The sequence below is a fragment of the Cibotium barometz genome, chromosome 18 (genome assembly GCF_041138505.1).
Source record: "Cibotium barometz isolate CiBa-2024 chromosome 18, ASM4113850v1, whole genome shotgun sequence".
Lineage (NCBI taxonomy): Eukaryota > Viridiplantae > Streptophyta > Polypodiopsida > Cyatheales > Cibotiaceae > Cibotium > Cibotium barometz.
The window spans coordinates 14,357,194-14,374,175 of record NC_141063.1 but is presented as its reverse complement, the minus strand read 5'-3'; the positions used below and the strand labels follow the sequence as shown (position 1 = coordinate 14,374,175).

General features: G+C 43.8%; 1 protein-coding gene across 2 annotated transcripts in view; it reads left to right on the top strand.

The window, feature by feature from the left end:
• The window catches only part of LOC147628976 (2-C-methyl-D-erythritol 4-phosphate cytidylyltransferase, chloroplastic-like), a 39,532-nt gene extending 23,031 nt beyond the window's left edge, over window positions 1–16,501 (top strand). Inside the window, exons 3-11 of one of the 2 annotated variants that reach the window (XR_015267867.1) lie at window positions 87–142; window positions 265–344; window positions 13,644–13,729; window positions 13,893–13,970; window positions 14,154–14,222; window positions 15,220–15,288; window positions 15,378–15,429; window positions 15,565–15,655; window positions 16,060–16,501. Coding sequence is in view for 1 of the 2 variants with exons in the window: in XM_086812167.1 (XP_086668293.1) it covers window positions 87–142; window positions 265–344; window positions 13,644–13,729; window positions 13,893–13,970; window positions 14,154–14,222; window positions 15,220–15,288; window positions 15,378–15,424; window positions 15,565–15,655; window positions 16,060–16,125 (642 nt within the window). In the remaining variant the exon portion in view is untranslated. The remainder of the gene's footprint in view (window positions 1–86; window positions 143–264; window positions 345–13,643; window positions 13,730–13,892; window positions 13,971–14,153; window positions 14,223–15,219; window positions 15,289–15,377; window positions 15,430–15,564; window positions 15,656–16,059) is intronic. The other variant, XM_086812167.1, reaches the window with a different exon arrangement.
• The last annotated feature ends 481 nt before the right edge of the window (window positions 16,502–16,982 follow it).

Below are 16,982 nucleotides of genomic sequence, written 5' to 3'. Positions count from 1 at the left end.
TGGCCACTTTTTTCTAGTTTTGTAATTGTGTCTTGTGATAGTAATAATTAACTATACTTTTCTCTTTGTTCTTTGCTGTATTGAAGGCAAATATGCCAAAGCAATATCTACCTCTACTTGGGCAACCTATTGCACTTCACAGGCAAGTGCTTACTAAAGCAAGACTACATGGTTTTTGTATACTCGTTCAGCCATGAGAAAGTTAAACTTGTATTTTGCAAGACACTTATGAAGGCATCCGGTTTCACCCTCTTGCTTTGGCAGCTTTCATACCTTTGCTGATATGGAAGAGGTAAAGGAGATTGTTGTTGTCTGTGATCCATCATATAGAGATATTTTTGAAGGTTTGGTTTCTGTACTTCAAATTTTCAAAGGCCATACTTTAATGATATTCTGGAACAAAAAGTTGTGACTTTGAACATAATTCTGTTTAAAAAAACATGTCAATTATGCTTTGGAGACTTTGTTGAGTTATTGCTTTTGTATCGTTGGGACTTTCATTTGAAAATTTCGCTTTGTGATGGCTTTTTGCTGTGAAGAGCCTTTTTAGTACCTGTCAATTGAACTATTACAAGCATCTTCAACTTAAATAGCCACAAGATAATTCCAAAGTGGATATTTATGGCTACTAATGGGGGGGATCCATGAGCAAGCCAAGCCATAGGCAAGACAAAAATATGTAAAAGATCAAATACATAGTTAGGGGATTCAAATTGTGTGAGAGTTGAAAAGCAAAGGATTCATAAACAAGAAATGAAAGAACCAGAGGTTTTTTCACTTTCAACATCTGCTTTATATTTTGAGAAGAAAGAAAGAGAAAGCTATATTATATAATGAAGATTACAACGCATTATCCAGAGGGTAAGGAAGAACAATAAAGCGAGTTGCTAGAGCACCAAAACCGCACGTATTGAAAAACCGAGTAATCACCCAACATGGCTGGGTCAGCATTTTCTTTTTGGAAGGACCCCTCTTGGAATCTGTAGCCAAATTTGGCGACCAAGTAATCACCTAACATGGCAGAGTCAGCATTTTCTTTTCTTTTTTTCGGGAAAAACATCCTTCTACTAGTTAACAAAAAAACCAGCCTCTAAGGGCTAAATACAACCATGAAGGGCTAGATACAAACTCGCCTCCTTGTACATGGCGGAAACCAAAGAATTGAAAGGTGGAGAAAGATGCACTTCTCCTTTGGCTGGCCGCTCTATGAGGAGAAGGCTATCTCATACAGGGGGAGGGGGAGGGAATAACCACAAAGGTGGTCTATAATGCCAAGTGGGATCACCACCTCTATCTGTGAGAAAAGGGCCAGGCCGTCGGAGCCTTGAGAAAGCTTCCCGCCGCTTCCGCATGCGGTCAGAGCCACCCTACAACTTCTCCCAGTGACCACAGAGGGTATGCATGATGTCGAGCCAAATGTCCTGATGGACTCCGCAGGCGGAGTGTGGGTTCCCTTGATAGCCTCATTACATCGAGCTCTCCAAGTGTGTCAGGCTCCAATGCTGTACAAATCTCGCATCTTTGGCACGAACCCGGAGTCCAATGATCAGTATATGGGGCTGGGATTGGTACAGCCGAAATGCAAAGGTGAGAGATCTGAAGGGCTAGCCCCCCACCTTCCTCCTCATAAGCCATGACAACCTTAGCCTGTGTGGCTCAAGTGTCATGTGCACAGTGTGTATCTACCGTGTGCTATACGCATGCAAGACTAGTTTCGAGGCTTGGGGAAGCTTGGAACTAGGCAGGCTGATTGACGAGCTGAGTTAGGGAAATACTAACAGGCGGGCACCCAAGTATGGACGGGCAGACGACCAAGTGTGGACGTCCGATGACCGGCCAAGAGCCTATAAAAGGGTGGCCAAGGTTAGTTATTGTATTATAGAGAGTCTTGCGAATTTGTGAGAGCTCTATGGTCTTGGAGCTTGGATCTAGTGCAGACGTGCACTTGCTTTGTGCAGCCGTGGCCGGCAGTAATCTCGAGGCCCGCGAGGGCAGCTTCGTGGCAGTATGGGACGTCGCGAGGAGGAGATTGGTCGGTACGTCAACCTAGTTAGCTCAGCTCGTGGCTCGGTGGGGACAGCCAAGACTGTGGGCTTGCCCACGGCTGTCATGGTTGGGAGGTGAGTCAGGCCTGCACCCCCTTGCTTGTTTGTTTGTTCGTTTGTTTGCAGGATTCGAGTTTCGAACCAAGATCGATCACGAGGGGATCCGTGGGGATTTGACAGTGGTATCAGAGCATACCTCGTGAACGAGCAAGTCGGTAGGTAGAGAAGAAGAGGTCGAAGAACGGTATGTGTTAAAAAAAAAAAACTTGCTGTTTTTTCTGTGCATACTGCAGTTTTCAGATGTGGTATGTGTTTTTCCTTCATCAAAGACACCCATGTTGATGGGAGATGGTAGTGTAGTAGGGTTGCTTGCTTTGCAAGGAAGAGAGGGAGTTTTGTGCAGTCGCATGAGAGAACAGAAAAAAAAGGAAGAAAAAGCACGTTTGCTTTTCTGGTTCGAACGAGAGAGAGAGCGAGAGAAGTGCTGGATGGCTGGTGAGTGGGTTTGCTGGCCGAGAGTTGTTGACGTGGCAGGCGGGCAAGTGCGTATGCAGGTGGGCAGACGCGTTGCAAGTGGGCAGGCACGTAGCCAGGCGGCCAAGCCTACCAAGCCGGGCAGCTTGCGCAGCCAGCCTAGGCAGCGCTGACGCCAGGCAGCCAGGCTAGCGTACCAGCCCAGGCGGCGCCCAGGCCACGCACAGCAAGCCGGCAGCCTGAGGCCCATGCAGGCTGGCGAGGCACACGCCGCGGCGAGTTGGCACGGGTACAGCTGCACGCAGGTCACGCAGGCGATGTCAGCAGCAGCTGGCGACGGAAACTCCAACCGGCAAATAACCAAGCGCCGGCAGCTCACCGACGGGTGAATCCAGGAGGGAAGCGAAAAAAAAAAACACAAGGAAAGCATTCGTTTTTTGTTTTTTTTGGGAGTTTAAAATTTTTAAATTTTAAAAGAACCCTCCAAGGTTTCAAAGGTTTCAAGATGTTTATTTTTTTTAAAGACAATAGAATATATATATCCATATATATATATATATATTTATTCAAGAAAAAAAAAACACACAAAAGCTAAAGCAAAAGCTAAGCTTAGCTTTTGGGGATTTTTTGGCTTTTGGGAAACCTTTATAAACCCCCTCAAGTGGGCTTCTTGCCACACATCTCTCAAGTTCTCAAGTTTTCAAGCTCTCAAGCTCTCAAGTTCCCGTGCACTTTTGTTGTGCAAAGATCGAATTTTCTCTCCGCGTACCCTCTTCACGATGTCGACCCAAGAATCAGAGTTGGAGCCCCTCGTGGAACGCGAAGGCTTGCCGGCTACGGAAGGTACCGATGCCGATCTTTTTGACGATTTTGTGTCAAAATCAGATTTCCAAGAGTTCAAAAGTAGCTCTCGAAGCTTCTTCGACGGAACGTCAGGCACAAATCGCAGCCCAGATGCAGGCTTTGTAGAACTCCATCGCTCTATTGACCACTACCCTCTCTACTTTCTCGGGTATGGATACCTTGGCTTCAGCTTTAGGCCCCAACATTACTCCGGAACCGTTCGGGGGCGAGCAAAAGCAGCGAACCAAGGAGATCGTGGACACGTGGCTATACAAGTGGCAAGTTCACTTTCAGTTTCATCCATATGATGATGGAAAGAAGATCCAGTTAGCAGCAGGTTTCCTGTCCGGCAAAGCTTTGCTTTGGTGGAAGGAACTCAATCCTAAGCCAACGACTTGGACACAATTCGAAGACGTTTTCAAGAAAGAATTCCTCAAGAAAGAGAATGATTACGATGTTGTTGCCCGGTTTTCAGCTTTGACCATGACCTCGCAGCACCTCACTTATGAGGTCTACCTTCAGAAGTTTCGTGACTTGCAGATGAAAGCTACAAAGATGGATCCCACTACTCTTTTGGGATTTTTCGTTGTTGGTTTACCAGACTCGTACCGATTACAGGTTAAAAATAACAAATGTAAAACATTGGACGAGGCCATTCATTCAACTCGTATCTATGATGATACGATGGTCTCTTCCAAGTCGAAACCCGTTACCGAGCAGGGGAACAAGCATAAAAGAAAATTCTCTGCACCTATGGCTAACACGAATGAAGACAAGTCTTCGGACCAACCTTCGAAGAATTCCAGTTCGACACCAGCGAAGAAGAAACGACTCCTTCGGGCTTTGAAGCTCAAGAAGGAAGGACGTTGTTTTATCTGCGAAGAAAAAGGACACATGCGTAATGAGTGCCGAAGCAAAAGGGTACCAAGTCAAACGCAGGACCCAAGCCAAAGGCAGCTAACCAGTTGTCTTTGACAGGTAAGTCAATTACTGTACTTTCTCGCCCTAGTACTTGTTCTGATTGTCTGTTCAATTCTAAGGTATTTGGCATGCATGATCTTCTCCGCGTTTATGGAGAAGTGAAGGGCCATAAGATTCACATTCTTTTAGATCCTGATAGTTCGCATAATTTTGTTAATTACAAACTTGTGCAGAAATTGAGTCTTGATACGACACTCAACGACCATACCTATGAGGTACGTCTACCTGCGGGAAGACAAGTTTGGGATCGCAAGGTGGAGATGCTTCCAATCTAGATTCAGGACTACAAAGACACTCTGGAATGCTATGTTATGCATCTGGAAAATGTAGACTTGTTATTAGGAATTGAGTGGTTTAAGACTCTTGACGTCCAGATAGATTGGTCTAGTCATATTTTTTCTTTTCAGCATAGGGACAGCAAGTATAGTATTTTAGGTGATTGTATCCATCCCTCTCAGGGACCTCTTGTAAATACAATTGATTTTGGAAATATAATGAATTCTTCTTTGTATACCGCTTTCCATTGTGTATTGATTCCACTTTCTTCTTTTCTCATCCCTTCCATGGATGTGAATGAATTAAGTGTGTTTGAAAGCAAAGAATTACAGAAGATACTTGATTCGTTTCAAGACGTATTTCCTAAGGAACTGCCATCGGGTTTACCACCTGAACGGGCAGTAGATCATCGTATTGACTTGATCCCTAGTGCTCATCCTATCAGTATTCCACCTTATCGGATGAGCCAAGCTGAGGAAGATGAGTTGGCTAAACAACTCGAAGATTATTTGAGGATGGGCCAGATCCGTCCAAGTAAATCACCTTGGGGTGCACCTGTGTTGCTTAGGAGAAAGAAGGACAATACCTGGAGAATGTGTATAGATTACAAAAGATTGAACAAGCTGACTATTAAGAACTGTTATCCTCTCCCTAGGTCAGATGACTTGATTGACCGGTCAGCAGGAGCGAAATATTTCACGAAGATAGATTTATGCACTGGCTATCACCAGATACGTATTCATGAAAGGCATGTCGAAAGAACCGTCTTTCGGACTAGGTATGGCCATTACGAGTTTCTCGTATTACCTTTTGGGTTAACCAATGCTCCAGCCACTTTCCAACAAATGATGAACGATCTTTTTCGTGAACATTTGGGGAAATTTGTGGTGGTGTTCCTGGATGATATTTTGATTTGTAGTCGTACTCTCGAGGATCATGTCAGACACCTCACGATTGTCTTATCTATTTTAAGACAGAATCGACTATATGCTAAGTTAAGTAAATGTGAGTTCTTTATGACCGACATCATTTACTTGGGACACAAGATCACTAGAGATGGATTGAGCATTGACTATGACCGAGTTCAGAAGGTTTTGGACTGGCCTATACCACGAACAGTGAAACAACTTCGTTCTTTTCTCGGTTCTGTTGTTTTTTTTCGGAAATCTGTACGAGAGTACTCTCAGCTCACACTACCGATGACTGTATGTGTGTGATGCGGATGATTTGAGAGGAAGGAAAGCTCGTTGGGCAGAGTTAATGCAAGATTTTGATTTTGAGATCCGTTATCGGAAAGGGTCCATGAATAGTATTGCAGATGCGCTTAGTCGGATTAGAGAGGTGAATACTTTGTCGTTCACCGAGATTTCTACTGACTTATTTCAGTCATTGAGAGGGCTTTGCAGGACTGATAGTTATTTTGGTCCATTTTGGCAGAAGATCCAGGACGGGAGCTCATTGATTGACCAAGACTCGATGACTGAGCAGTCTACTATTCAGGCTGCAGGAGGTCAGTGGATGATTCGGAATGGTTTGCTATTCCGTAATGACAAAATTTGTGTACCACAGATCCCGGACATTAGGTCCAAGATTCTTAAGGAGTGTCACGACGCAACTTCTGCTAGACACCTTGGGGTACACAGGACACTATCGTTAGTGAAACACACTTTTTATTGGCCGAAGATGAAAGGGTATGTAGAAGATTATGTTCTCAAGTGTCAGATTTGTCAGGCAAATAAAGCTGAACGCTTTAGCCAGGTTGGGTTGTTGCATCCTTTGCAAATCCCAGGTAATAAATGGGAAAGTATTTCCATGGATTTTATTACCGGATTGCCAAGAACACATCAAGGCCACGATTCTATTTGGGTTGTGGTAGATCGCTTGACAAAAATGGCTAGATTTTTACCGACCCGGAAGACTATTACAGCTACACAATTAGCTCGGCAGTTTATCGAGCAATTGTTTAGACTGTACGGGTTACCGCAGCACATAGTCAGTGATAGGGACTCTAAGTTTACGAGTGATTTTTGGAAACTTGTTTTTGAGAAGTTGGAAACAACTTTGAATTTGAGTTCCTCAGATCATCCTCAATCTGATGGCCAGGCTGAAAGAGTGAATCAGATTTTGGAGGATATGCTTCGAGCATATGTATCCAAAAGACAGAGTTCATGGGAGGATTATCTTCCTATGTTAGAATTTGCATATAACAGTACTAAGCATACGAGTACAGGGTTTAGTCCTTTCATGCTTATGTATGGTTTTCAACCTAGATCACCTGTTACAGTAGGATTCTCAGGACTTCAGCATGATGCAGCACGTAATTTTTTGCAAGATATGCAAGAAATGTTACAAGTTTTGAAGGAATTTATTAGAAGTGCTCAAGACCGAGACAGGTTTTATTCTAATAGACATCGTTCACCTAGAGAGTTCTCTGAAGGAACGATGGTGTATTTGCGAGTTCCGAAAGATTCCGAGACTTTACGAACACGTCGATCTCCGAAATTATCCCCTAGATACTGTGGACCATTTCGTGTTACACTACGGATTGGTTCAATTGCATATGAATTGGATTTGCCTTCTCATGTGAAAGTTCATCCTGTATTTCATGTCAGTAGACTTAAGGAAGTACCGGGTGGAGTAGATCAGTTAGTTACTCCTCAAGAAATCATAGATGTCCAGGACATGACATTTGTTTCGCACGAACCTGAAAAGATTCTTGGATTTCGTGAACGAAGATTGCGTCATACGCTTATCACGGAATACAAGATCAAGTGGAAGGATCGTGTTGAGGAGGACGCTACATGGGAGACATTGACTTCTCTTCAAAGAGATTACCCTGGCTTTTTAGTGAGCTCAGGAGTGAGCTCTTAGAGGAAGGGGAGTATGTCATGTGCACATTGTGTATCTACCGTGTGCTAGACGCATGCAAGACTAGTTTCGAGGCTTGGGGAAGCTTGGAACTAGGCAGGCTGATTGACGAGCTGAGTTAGGGAAATACTAACGGGCGGGCATCCAAGTATGGACGGGCGGACGGCCAAGTGTGGACGCCCGATGACCGGCCAAGAGCCTATAAAAGGGTGGCCAAGGTTAGTTATTGTATTATAGAGAGTCTCGCGAGTTTGTGAGAGCTCTATGGTCTTGGAGCCTGGATCTAGTGCAGACGTGCACCTGCTTTGTGCAGCCGTGGTCGGCAGTAATCTCGAGGCCCGCGAGGGCAGCTTCGTGACGGTATGGGACGTCGCGAGGAGGAGATGGGTCAGTACGTCAACCTAGTTAGCTCAGCTCGTGGCTCGGTGGGGACAGCCAAGACTGTGGGCTTGCCCACGGCTGTCATGGTTGGGAGGTGAGTCAGGCCTGCACCCCCTTGCTTGTTTGTTTGTTCGTTTGTTTGTAGGATTCGAGTTTCGATCCAAGATCGATCACGAGTGGATCCGTGGGGATTTGACATCAAGTGACAGTGCTCCATGAAATGATACGGGTCGAGGTCCTATCCATCATGAAAATACGGAGAATCCGCTGCCAAACCTATCGAGTCTTTAAGTAATCCCAAAGATAGTGTCGCTGAGACTCTTGGGGGTGGCTGCACCTAGGACAAGTTGCTGGTTGACCGCCAATGGCCAACCACGTGCCAACCGCCAAACTCCTGTTTACCAGCAGCCAAAGAAAGAGGGTGATCTTTCGAGGCAAAAAATTGTCCCAAAGCCTCTTTCAAAAATCTGAGAGAAATGTTGTGAGGGGCCCTGTGACTGCCAGTGTACTTTTGCTGCAAGGTGCTCTCAACCTCGGGCATATGAATTCTACGGCCTAGCCGCATAGCCTTTGGAAATACAAACTGCCCCACCAAGGTACATGCGTTGAACCTTGTCTTAGTAGGAAAGGCTAGTCGATGTGTTCATCACATTGATGCTTGTGGTTAAGGCGAATTTCAAGACCTTGAAAACAGCCTTATTCATGGCTTTTCAAGACAAGGTGATCGGTGGAGTGCAGCAAGAGAACTCTATTCGATTGAGCGAAAACAAAATGAAACCATTAGAGATTTTATCCTTCGGATAAAAATATTGGACTCACGATGTAAGCCATGGGAGAAACTAAACAGTGCTCAATTGAAGAGATGTTTCATGATGGGAATAAAGAATGATAGCTTACAGAACTTGATCATTGTATCCAATCCAGAAACATTCAATCAATGTTGTAAAGAAATAATACGTTTAGATGACAACATGATAGAGGATGGTCATGATATGAGATGTTCCTCATCTAAACCAAGTGAAGCAACGACTAAAGAAAAATTGATCTCGGAATTGTCATTCCTTGAATTCTATACAGTCTTACTTAAAAGCTTTGAACCGGAATCTCTCCAAGAGGATGAGCTCTCTCAAAACCAAACATCCTTAATGCCTTTCAAAGTGATGGGCGAAATGCCTTGTATTCGTTGCCATCACTACATCCATCCCAATCCCCAATGTGTGCGTATCCTAGGCCTATCTTTTTGTACTGCATACATTGCAAAACCTTGGGTCACGACATAGCTCAATGTCCTAATTTACCAACAAAACTTTCTAAACCCAAGAAGAACAAGGGTCAATAAACTATCGAAACCAAAGTTGAAATAAAGAACACGGAAAAGGAACCTGTGGAGGACCTAACTCCAAAAGAGCCAAAAGATACACATGATGCAAATGCATCCACCTCAAAGGCTACCCCTAAAAATACAAAATCCACATGTGCGAAACATGAAACAAAAGCCCAAAGTAAAGTTTCTTCTTGTCGCATGGACAAACATAATGAAAACTTGACGATCCAAGGAAAGTCAGAAGATGAAACAAGTTCTAGTACGTCACTTAGGAGGACGAAACACGTTCTGTACCTCACAGTCCAATCAAGAAACTAGAACTTGCCCGACCATCCCAAATTGAAAATCATGATCACATGACATATGAGGAACGCAAAAAGCAAGCTCAAGAGAGCATGCTTAGCATTGTTGAGTGTCATAGAGGATCACCGGTTGTGATTGAACCTCATAATGTCAAACCTAAAAAAGCAACCAAAATACAAAAACCGGAGGAGTATCGCTTCCCCTTCCAAGACGAAGACGTACTCTGTATCGAAATAAACTCATTAAGCCAAGAAGAGTCATCAGGGGAAGATTGCACGAACGATGTAGTTGAAAAAGCACGTGAGGAATTCAATGAATCCCTTCAGAAATCTAAGCAGTCTTTCAAATCCTCATTTGGAGGAGTGCTCTTCTCTCGTGGTGAAGCTAGCATAGCTTTAGTCCTTGCACCATTAATGGCTAACCACGAGTTATACCAAGATATCAAAAGCTACATAGAACAGCCCTGTAAGGATTCACGAGTTTCCAAAAAAACCTCACTTGAAGTGGTTAGGGGACCCAGGGTACTGTTGTATACATAGGGAACTCTTGAAAAAGTTGAGAGCCAAGAAGAGGATGAACGTGAATGGAAATATGAAACCTAAATGGAAACTGAAGCTGAAACAAAAACTAAAACATCCATGGTTCCGCTTGAGGATTCTATCATGGTATGGTTAGATTTCACTATGGGAAATAAGGTTAAGCGTAAGCGCGCGTTGATTAGCCCTCGAGCAAGTAATAACCTTATAACAATAGACACTTGGGTATCATTGGGCCAACTTGCAATCATCCCTTAAGAAAATTCTCTTGCGAAAGGTGCTAATGGAGAAACCATTGAAGTTTCAGGTTGCTTTAGCTATGCTACTCAAGTCAGTAGAAGCCTTAAGGTTTGCATTAGCTCATGGTTGCATTTTGAATATCATTCATCCCATAGGCACATAAGACCACATAGACCATGGCAGAAGCGTCAGAGTATTACTCAAAATATTACCCATACGGTGTACATTGATTGATCGTGCGATTGAGCTGGGTGGTCCAGACGCCCACGACTACGGAGGAGGGCATCCCAGCATAGATGGAGGTTGCAGCGGCAGATTCGGATTATTCTTGCGAGACATGCGGGACACCCAGTCAGGGTGCTGACCATAGAGGATATTGAGGAGATCCGCTAGCGTCTGATGCAGCACATATTATGAGATGGAGGCACCTCCATAGTGTACCCCCCGTCCCACATGATAATTGTATCCCCTCACTGTACTCCACTCACCTCCATAGCGTACCTCCCCCCTCACTATAGTCACACCCTATAAGCGTTTCTGTTTACCTTCCAGTTTCAGTTTCAGTTTCTAGGTGCCAGTAGTATCATCTTTATTTTTCATTTTCTGGTTTTTTTTTAAAATCTAGACATTGTATCAGATCCACCATGATGTAACTTTTTGGTCTCATCGGTCATTATGGCCTTTTGAAGACGTTAATATAACATTTCATTTCATTTCATTTCATTTCTCTCTCAAATCTCTTAAGTTTGAAGTCATAAAGTGGATTGCTAAACTCGCGAAACTCAGGGTACAGAAGACGGTGTAAGCATTTGTGTGACAGGATCCTCAATTATGAATACTTCTGCTGCACGTTACAGTGTTGGAAGCAGATTTGATCTTGGGGCATAAATAGACTATTGCTGCCTAAGCTCACCACCGTGCTTTGGTAGCGATAGGGTCATCATGATTGTCAACGACACAAAGTTGACAATACCATACTGCAAGGAAGAGGATCCAACCCTAAGGGATTTCTATGATATTGATCGCAAAAAGCTACAAGCCTCTTTCTCAGAAGCCCCTCTACATGAAAACATACCTTTTGTGTCAATGAGCAACTCCGACAAAGCATTTAGCCCTTCCAACTCCATCCTTACCAACAAAGTCCAATGCCAAAACCTCTCCATCACTGGCTATTCCTGAAGAAGTCCCCCAAGCGCAACCATCTATCGCTAAAATGGAACTCAAAGGAAAAGTCTTGACCTCGATAACTCCTCATCGACCAACCTCACCATTGCGTCCCAGAGGGGCCGAAAGATGGAGACTAGAAAGTGTGTCTCCTGTGTGGAAGAATCTTCCCGCATCTACGGGTGCGCCCCACTGAGAGGTGGTGCTCCTGGAGGAATAAAGGCATAGACAGGGTACTCCGTGTGACAAGCAATGCATAGCCATCATGGGTCAAGTTGGCCTCTTCCTTAGTGTCATCTATGGTAGCAGCCAAGTCTTGTTGCTGTTTTTTTTGCTCGCTCGCAATACGCCTTTTGCATTCTTCAATGACATGGCCAGGTTTTCTGCAATAGTTACAATGTTCTTTTTGTCCCCACCCACTTTTGACGCAGGAGGATCTGAACGGGCAGGTGCCTTGCCTCGCTCGCAATACGCCTTTTGCATTCTTCAATGACATGGCCAGGTTTTCTGCAATAGTTACAATGTTCTTTTTGTCCCCACCCACTTTTGATGCAGGAGGATCTAAACGGGCAGGTGCCTTGCCCTTAGGCATAACACTAGAAGATGTCCTTGATTTCTCTTTGCCACGAAAAGAGGCAGCAAATGCCTGATCTGCAACAATCATGGTGTTCTGGTTTGACCGGGATTTCTCTTCCTGTAACAAGAGAGCTACCAAATCATCAAATGTGTACAAATCTGAATTTATCTTCTTTAAGAGCCGAAGGGTGGTAGCAAATCCTTGATAGCATTTAGGCAAACCATTAAGCACAGTAGAAACAAGGGAACCGTCAAGTATCACCTCATCAATATTGATTAACTGCTCTTGCAAATCCTTAGCATGGGTGAGCAATACATCCATAGAATCACCCTCAGTCATATGCTCAATGTGAAGCTACACGAGCTTCATTCGGATCTGATACAACAAGGCCATGCACCCTTAGCAGAAGTACATGAACGGATATGAGGAATGACTTACCGTTGACATGAGAGAGAGCGATCAATGCATGAGCTTGTACATCTTTAGCATCCCATCTGAGTTGTTCTTGTGTAGAAGGGATAGGTGCAGGCGGTGCACTCCCACTAGAACCAGAATCACTAGTCCCAACAGTGGACACCCTTGACGTGGTGCACTCCTACTGGAACCAGAATCACTAGTCCCAATAGTGGATGCCCGTGGCGTGCTAGCTGTAGGTGTAGGACCAGCAAGTCTTAACTCGACACCAGATACACATATCCATAAATTCTTTGCAACCAATACATGCTTCATCATATATGCCCACATGGGATAGTTGGTACCATCCAACTTGTCCTCAACTGACAACATGCCAAACAAGTCACTGGTGTTTCTAGACATATTCCAAGAACATGTATTCACTCAATTGAATCAAACTGCCTGAACCAAATGAGTTGCAGCCAAATGAACCAAAGTGCACAAAAATTGAGCAAAATGTTCATGTAAATCAAAAATGCGCAAATGTCAGCCAAAAACCTGTAAATCCTGTAACAGAGCTGTAAGTGGCAGATGCAGGGTAGTGCAGGGCAGCAGCTCTGCAGGGTGGTGCAGGGCAGCACGGGCAGCTGTACATGGATACGGCTGCGTAGATATGTACAGCAGGTAGGTCGGTGAAGATCTGAAAGGACAGCACCTGCAGGGCAATTGCGAGGAGCACGCCGGCTATGATACCAATGTTGGGTATGGGGGAAGCTCTACAACCACACTGACACATACACACTCACACGACTCAAACAGAAAAAACGTGAGTGAGAGAGTGCTGGAAATGTACTTTGATAATAATGAAGAATGAGAAAGTACAAAGTACTATATTGTCTAGGTCTAAAAGTGCAACACACAATAAGTGTGTTCACACGGGAAAAAAACCCATGTCCAGCCATTTTAAAAATTGCCCGTGAGTAGACCAGTTCACACCTGAACTTCTATGAGGAGAAATGGCTAACATTGGCTGCATTCATTGCAATTTTGTATTCTCTACAGGAAGAAGGTGTGCGTTGGTGTTTAAATTTCTAGTAGCAAGCTACAGGGACTAGATAGCAGGGGATGGCTTGCAAGGGGAAGCTTGAGTTGATGCTTATGAGTTCTTGACATTCAGATTGTTGTATGAAGAGAAAAAGAAAGGTGTAAACCTGCTTTGTTTGCTGGTCTATGTGCAGAGGCTGGGAAGACTAAGCCTACAGTAGGGCTAAAGTTTGCTCTTCCTGGGAAAGAGCGACAATTTTCCGTGCTTAATGGACTAAAGGTACGAACAAGTCAAATCATAAGCTCCATTCTGTAGTCCCTTGTTTCTTTGGATAGCTGAAATCACAAAGTTGTGATTCAAAGGTATCTGTTTTTGTATCCTTATTACGAATAGCAAAAAAATCTGCAGCATTGCTAAATAGTATGGGCTGGCTTTATTACAGGAGATATATGAAGGTGCAAAGCTAGTATGTGTACACGATTCAGCAAGACCTTTAGTTTTGTTAAAAGATATCCGCAAAGTAGGTGCAGTCTTTCTCTAACTTTACCCCTTCCTGTTGTTGGATTTTCTTTATTATATATATTGTTAGGTATGGATTTTTGCTAGTGGGAAAGTGCTGCAGTGGTTTAGCCAGCATGGTGTGCTAATTCGTTTCGATGTTTGTAGAACATTTTGGTTATCTAAGCTTCCCGTTTGTTAACAGGTCATTTCAGATGCTTACATTCATGGTGCAGCAGTGCTTGGAGTGCCCGTGAAAGGCACGATCAAGGAGGTTTTTTTCTGGCTCTGAAGTTCAAATATTATCAAATTATGCATGTTTTCAAAACCAGCTGCCTGATGAAATTTAAGTTTCCTTAAAAGATACGTTTCTGTAAAGCCAGTTCCTGACTGCCAAGATGTAGTCTTGCTTTATCACTATCCATGTAGTGAAGCCACAATGCTGTTCTTGAGGCCTTGCAAGTGGTTAGAATGGCCGCCCCATCTTCTGCCAGTCAAGTAGCTCTAGAAGTTGTTGCTCCTGTCACATGCTGATCTTGTCTATGCTGTGGGGTTTGTCAATACCAAATTATCTAGTTGATCCTTGTGAGTTATTTATAAGCTAAAGGGGTAGGCTGTAAGCCGACGCTATGCAAGAAAAAGGTTTACAATGCCTGTGAAGAATCTCTTGAGGACTTAGATGTGCATAGAACATATTGATAATCCGTATTCGCCCTGGTTGGCTACAGACTTTCTGTGATCACCTATGGGTATGGACATTGTTCCACAAATCTTGGGTCTGTGTGATGCTGCAAGTCTCCAAGGTGGCTGGTGTCATTTATCTGCTGCACTCCGTGTAGGGTAGTTCCATATATCTAAGCTGACAATTGTCCAGCCATGATAGTCTATGGGTGCATTAGGTGTTGTTTTTTATGGATAGGGATTGTGTTGGTGGTCCATGTTTGGGAAATCCATGGAAAACAACCTCATGAAAGAGCTTTGCTAAGACAGGATCCAAGACTAATTTGGAAGGGATTAGATGTAAGAGAATAGAGGGGAGAGGGTCAGCCATGGAAAAGAACACTGGAATAAAGCTCTCTTGTGGTCCTTAGCTCTTCCATCTTTCAAATTATGGATGGCTTTGGTGACAGATTTTGTGGAGAAAACAGATGTAGTAGGGTGTGGCATAGATCTGATCTTTGACTGACCTCAGTATGAGCTTCCCAAATCGACGGATCTAAAATGCATGCACACTCAACTTCCCCACCCCCCCCCCCCCCCCCAATTTGCAGGCAAAAACTGATGGTTTTGTCATGAGGACACTGGACAGACGTTTGCTTTGGGAGATGCAAACTCCTCAGGTCATTTCTCACCCTGGGTAAATCTTTCACATTGTGTTCTTCCACTTAGGCTATCAAAAAGGAGGCAAACATTTCATATGATTCAACAGGTTATTGAACCAAGCTTGTTACGAAAGGGGTTTGAACTGGTTGAACAGTAAGGTTTCATTTCTGCATTACCCATCTTTTTTCATCAAAAACGATTGGAGCGTTTGAGATAAGTTGAGAAGTAGTCATCTGAATTTTGGAGTTAATGCCTTACACTAAAACTGTGGCATATGGTCCAAACTACTACAGGCAAAATCTGGAGGTTACTGATGATGTTTCCATTGTCGAACATCTCAAACATCCAGTTTTCATCACTGAGGGTTCATACACGAATATCAAGGTAAATGGTCTCTCTCACGCGCACGCGCACGTGCACGCTTCTGGTGGACCTTTGAGTGCAGGGGAATACAGGTGCACCGTAGAATGCACTAGCACCTAAACTAGGTAAGTCTCACCTCTAGGGCACTACCATGTCACCCAGAGTATGGCTCAAATAATCTTCTCGGAGGATGGTGATGTGACCAGAGTGATTTACATGGCTGGTCTTCTTCATATTCAGCAGATTTATGTTGGCCTTTTGATCTGGAAGTCCTATGTTTATTACATTGTAGGCAAGTAATATATCATAGTATTATCATCATATTTCTTTGAGGGGAAATTCCAGAACATGATGTTTCATCAGGAGAGAAATGAGTGTGAGTTGCAGAAACCTGTAATTTAAATGGATACTTGAAATGTCGGCAGGTTACCACCCCAGATGATATGATAGTTGCTGAAAGGATTCTGCACCAAGGTGGAGAGCAGAGCTGAGGGTAGGGGTATGATTACCTTTTAAAGGAGAACAACACCATAATCAAGGTGGGCGAAGCATTTTTGAAGTGCTATTCTCAAGCATTAGAAAAGGCCCCCCCACCATTTACTTGCCAAGAAATTATGAGTGGCTTAAAGATGTGGTTTTGGTATCTTATTTGGATTTCTAACCAGTCCTGAGAGGTGGAGAGGGAGGTTTAAAGAGGTGGCCCAGGAGGTCTGGCTGGAAGGGATGGCTAGCCACCTCTAAATGAAACTCTTTGAGCAGCTTTATTCAAAATACATTCAAACAAAAAACTTCCACCTCCAATGACCATAAAATCTCGGCCTGGTGGTTGGTGTTACCATTTGAATCTAAGGTGGACATTTTTAAAAAGTATATTAAGGAGTTGTCTGTGTTGTGCATGCAGCGTGCTGTATCTTAGGTTAAGATTGAACGTTTGGCTTTGCTTAGAAAGGTTTTTCAATGGCCTAAAGCTAGAACTTGGCTTATAAAGGTGCTTCAATGGCCTCAAGCATGAATTTGGCTTTAAATCACATTTACCTCTCTCTCTCTCTCTCTCTTTCTCTCTCTCTCTCTCTCTGTCTGTGTGTGTGTGGCTTTAAATCACATTTACCTCTCTCTCTCTCTCTCTCTCTCTCTCTCTCTCTCTCTCTGTGTGTGTGTGTGTTCCTCTCACACATCACCAACACACACACACACACACACACACATCCACCCAAAACGTTTTACTCATCTAAGAAACCTCATGCATTCTCTCTCTCTCTCTCTCTCTCTCTCTCTCTCTCTCTCACACACACACACACACACACACACACACACCATACACACACGCGCGCGCGTTTGGATTTTACAT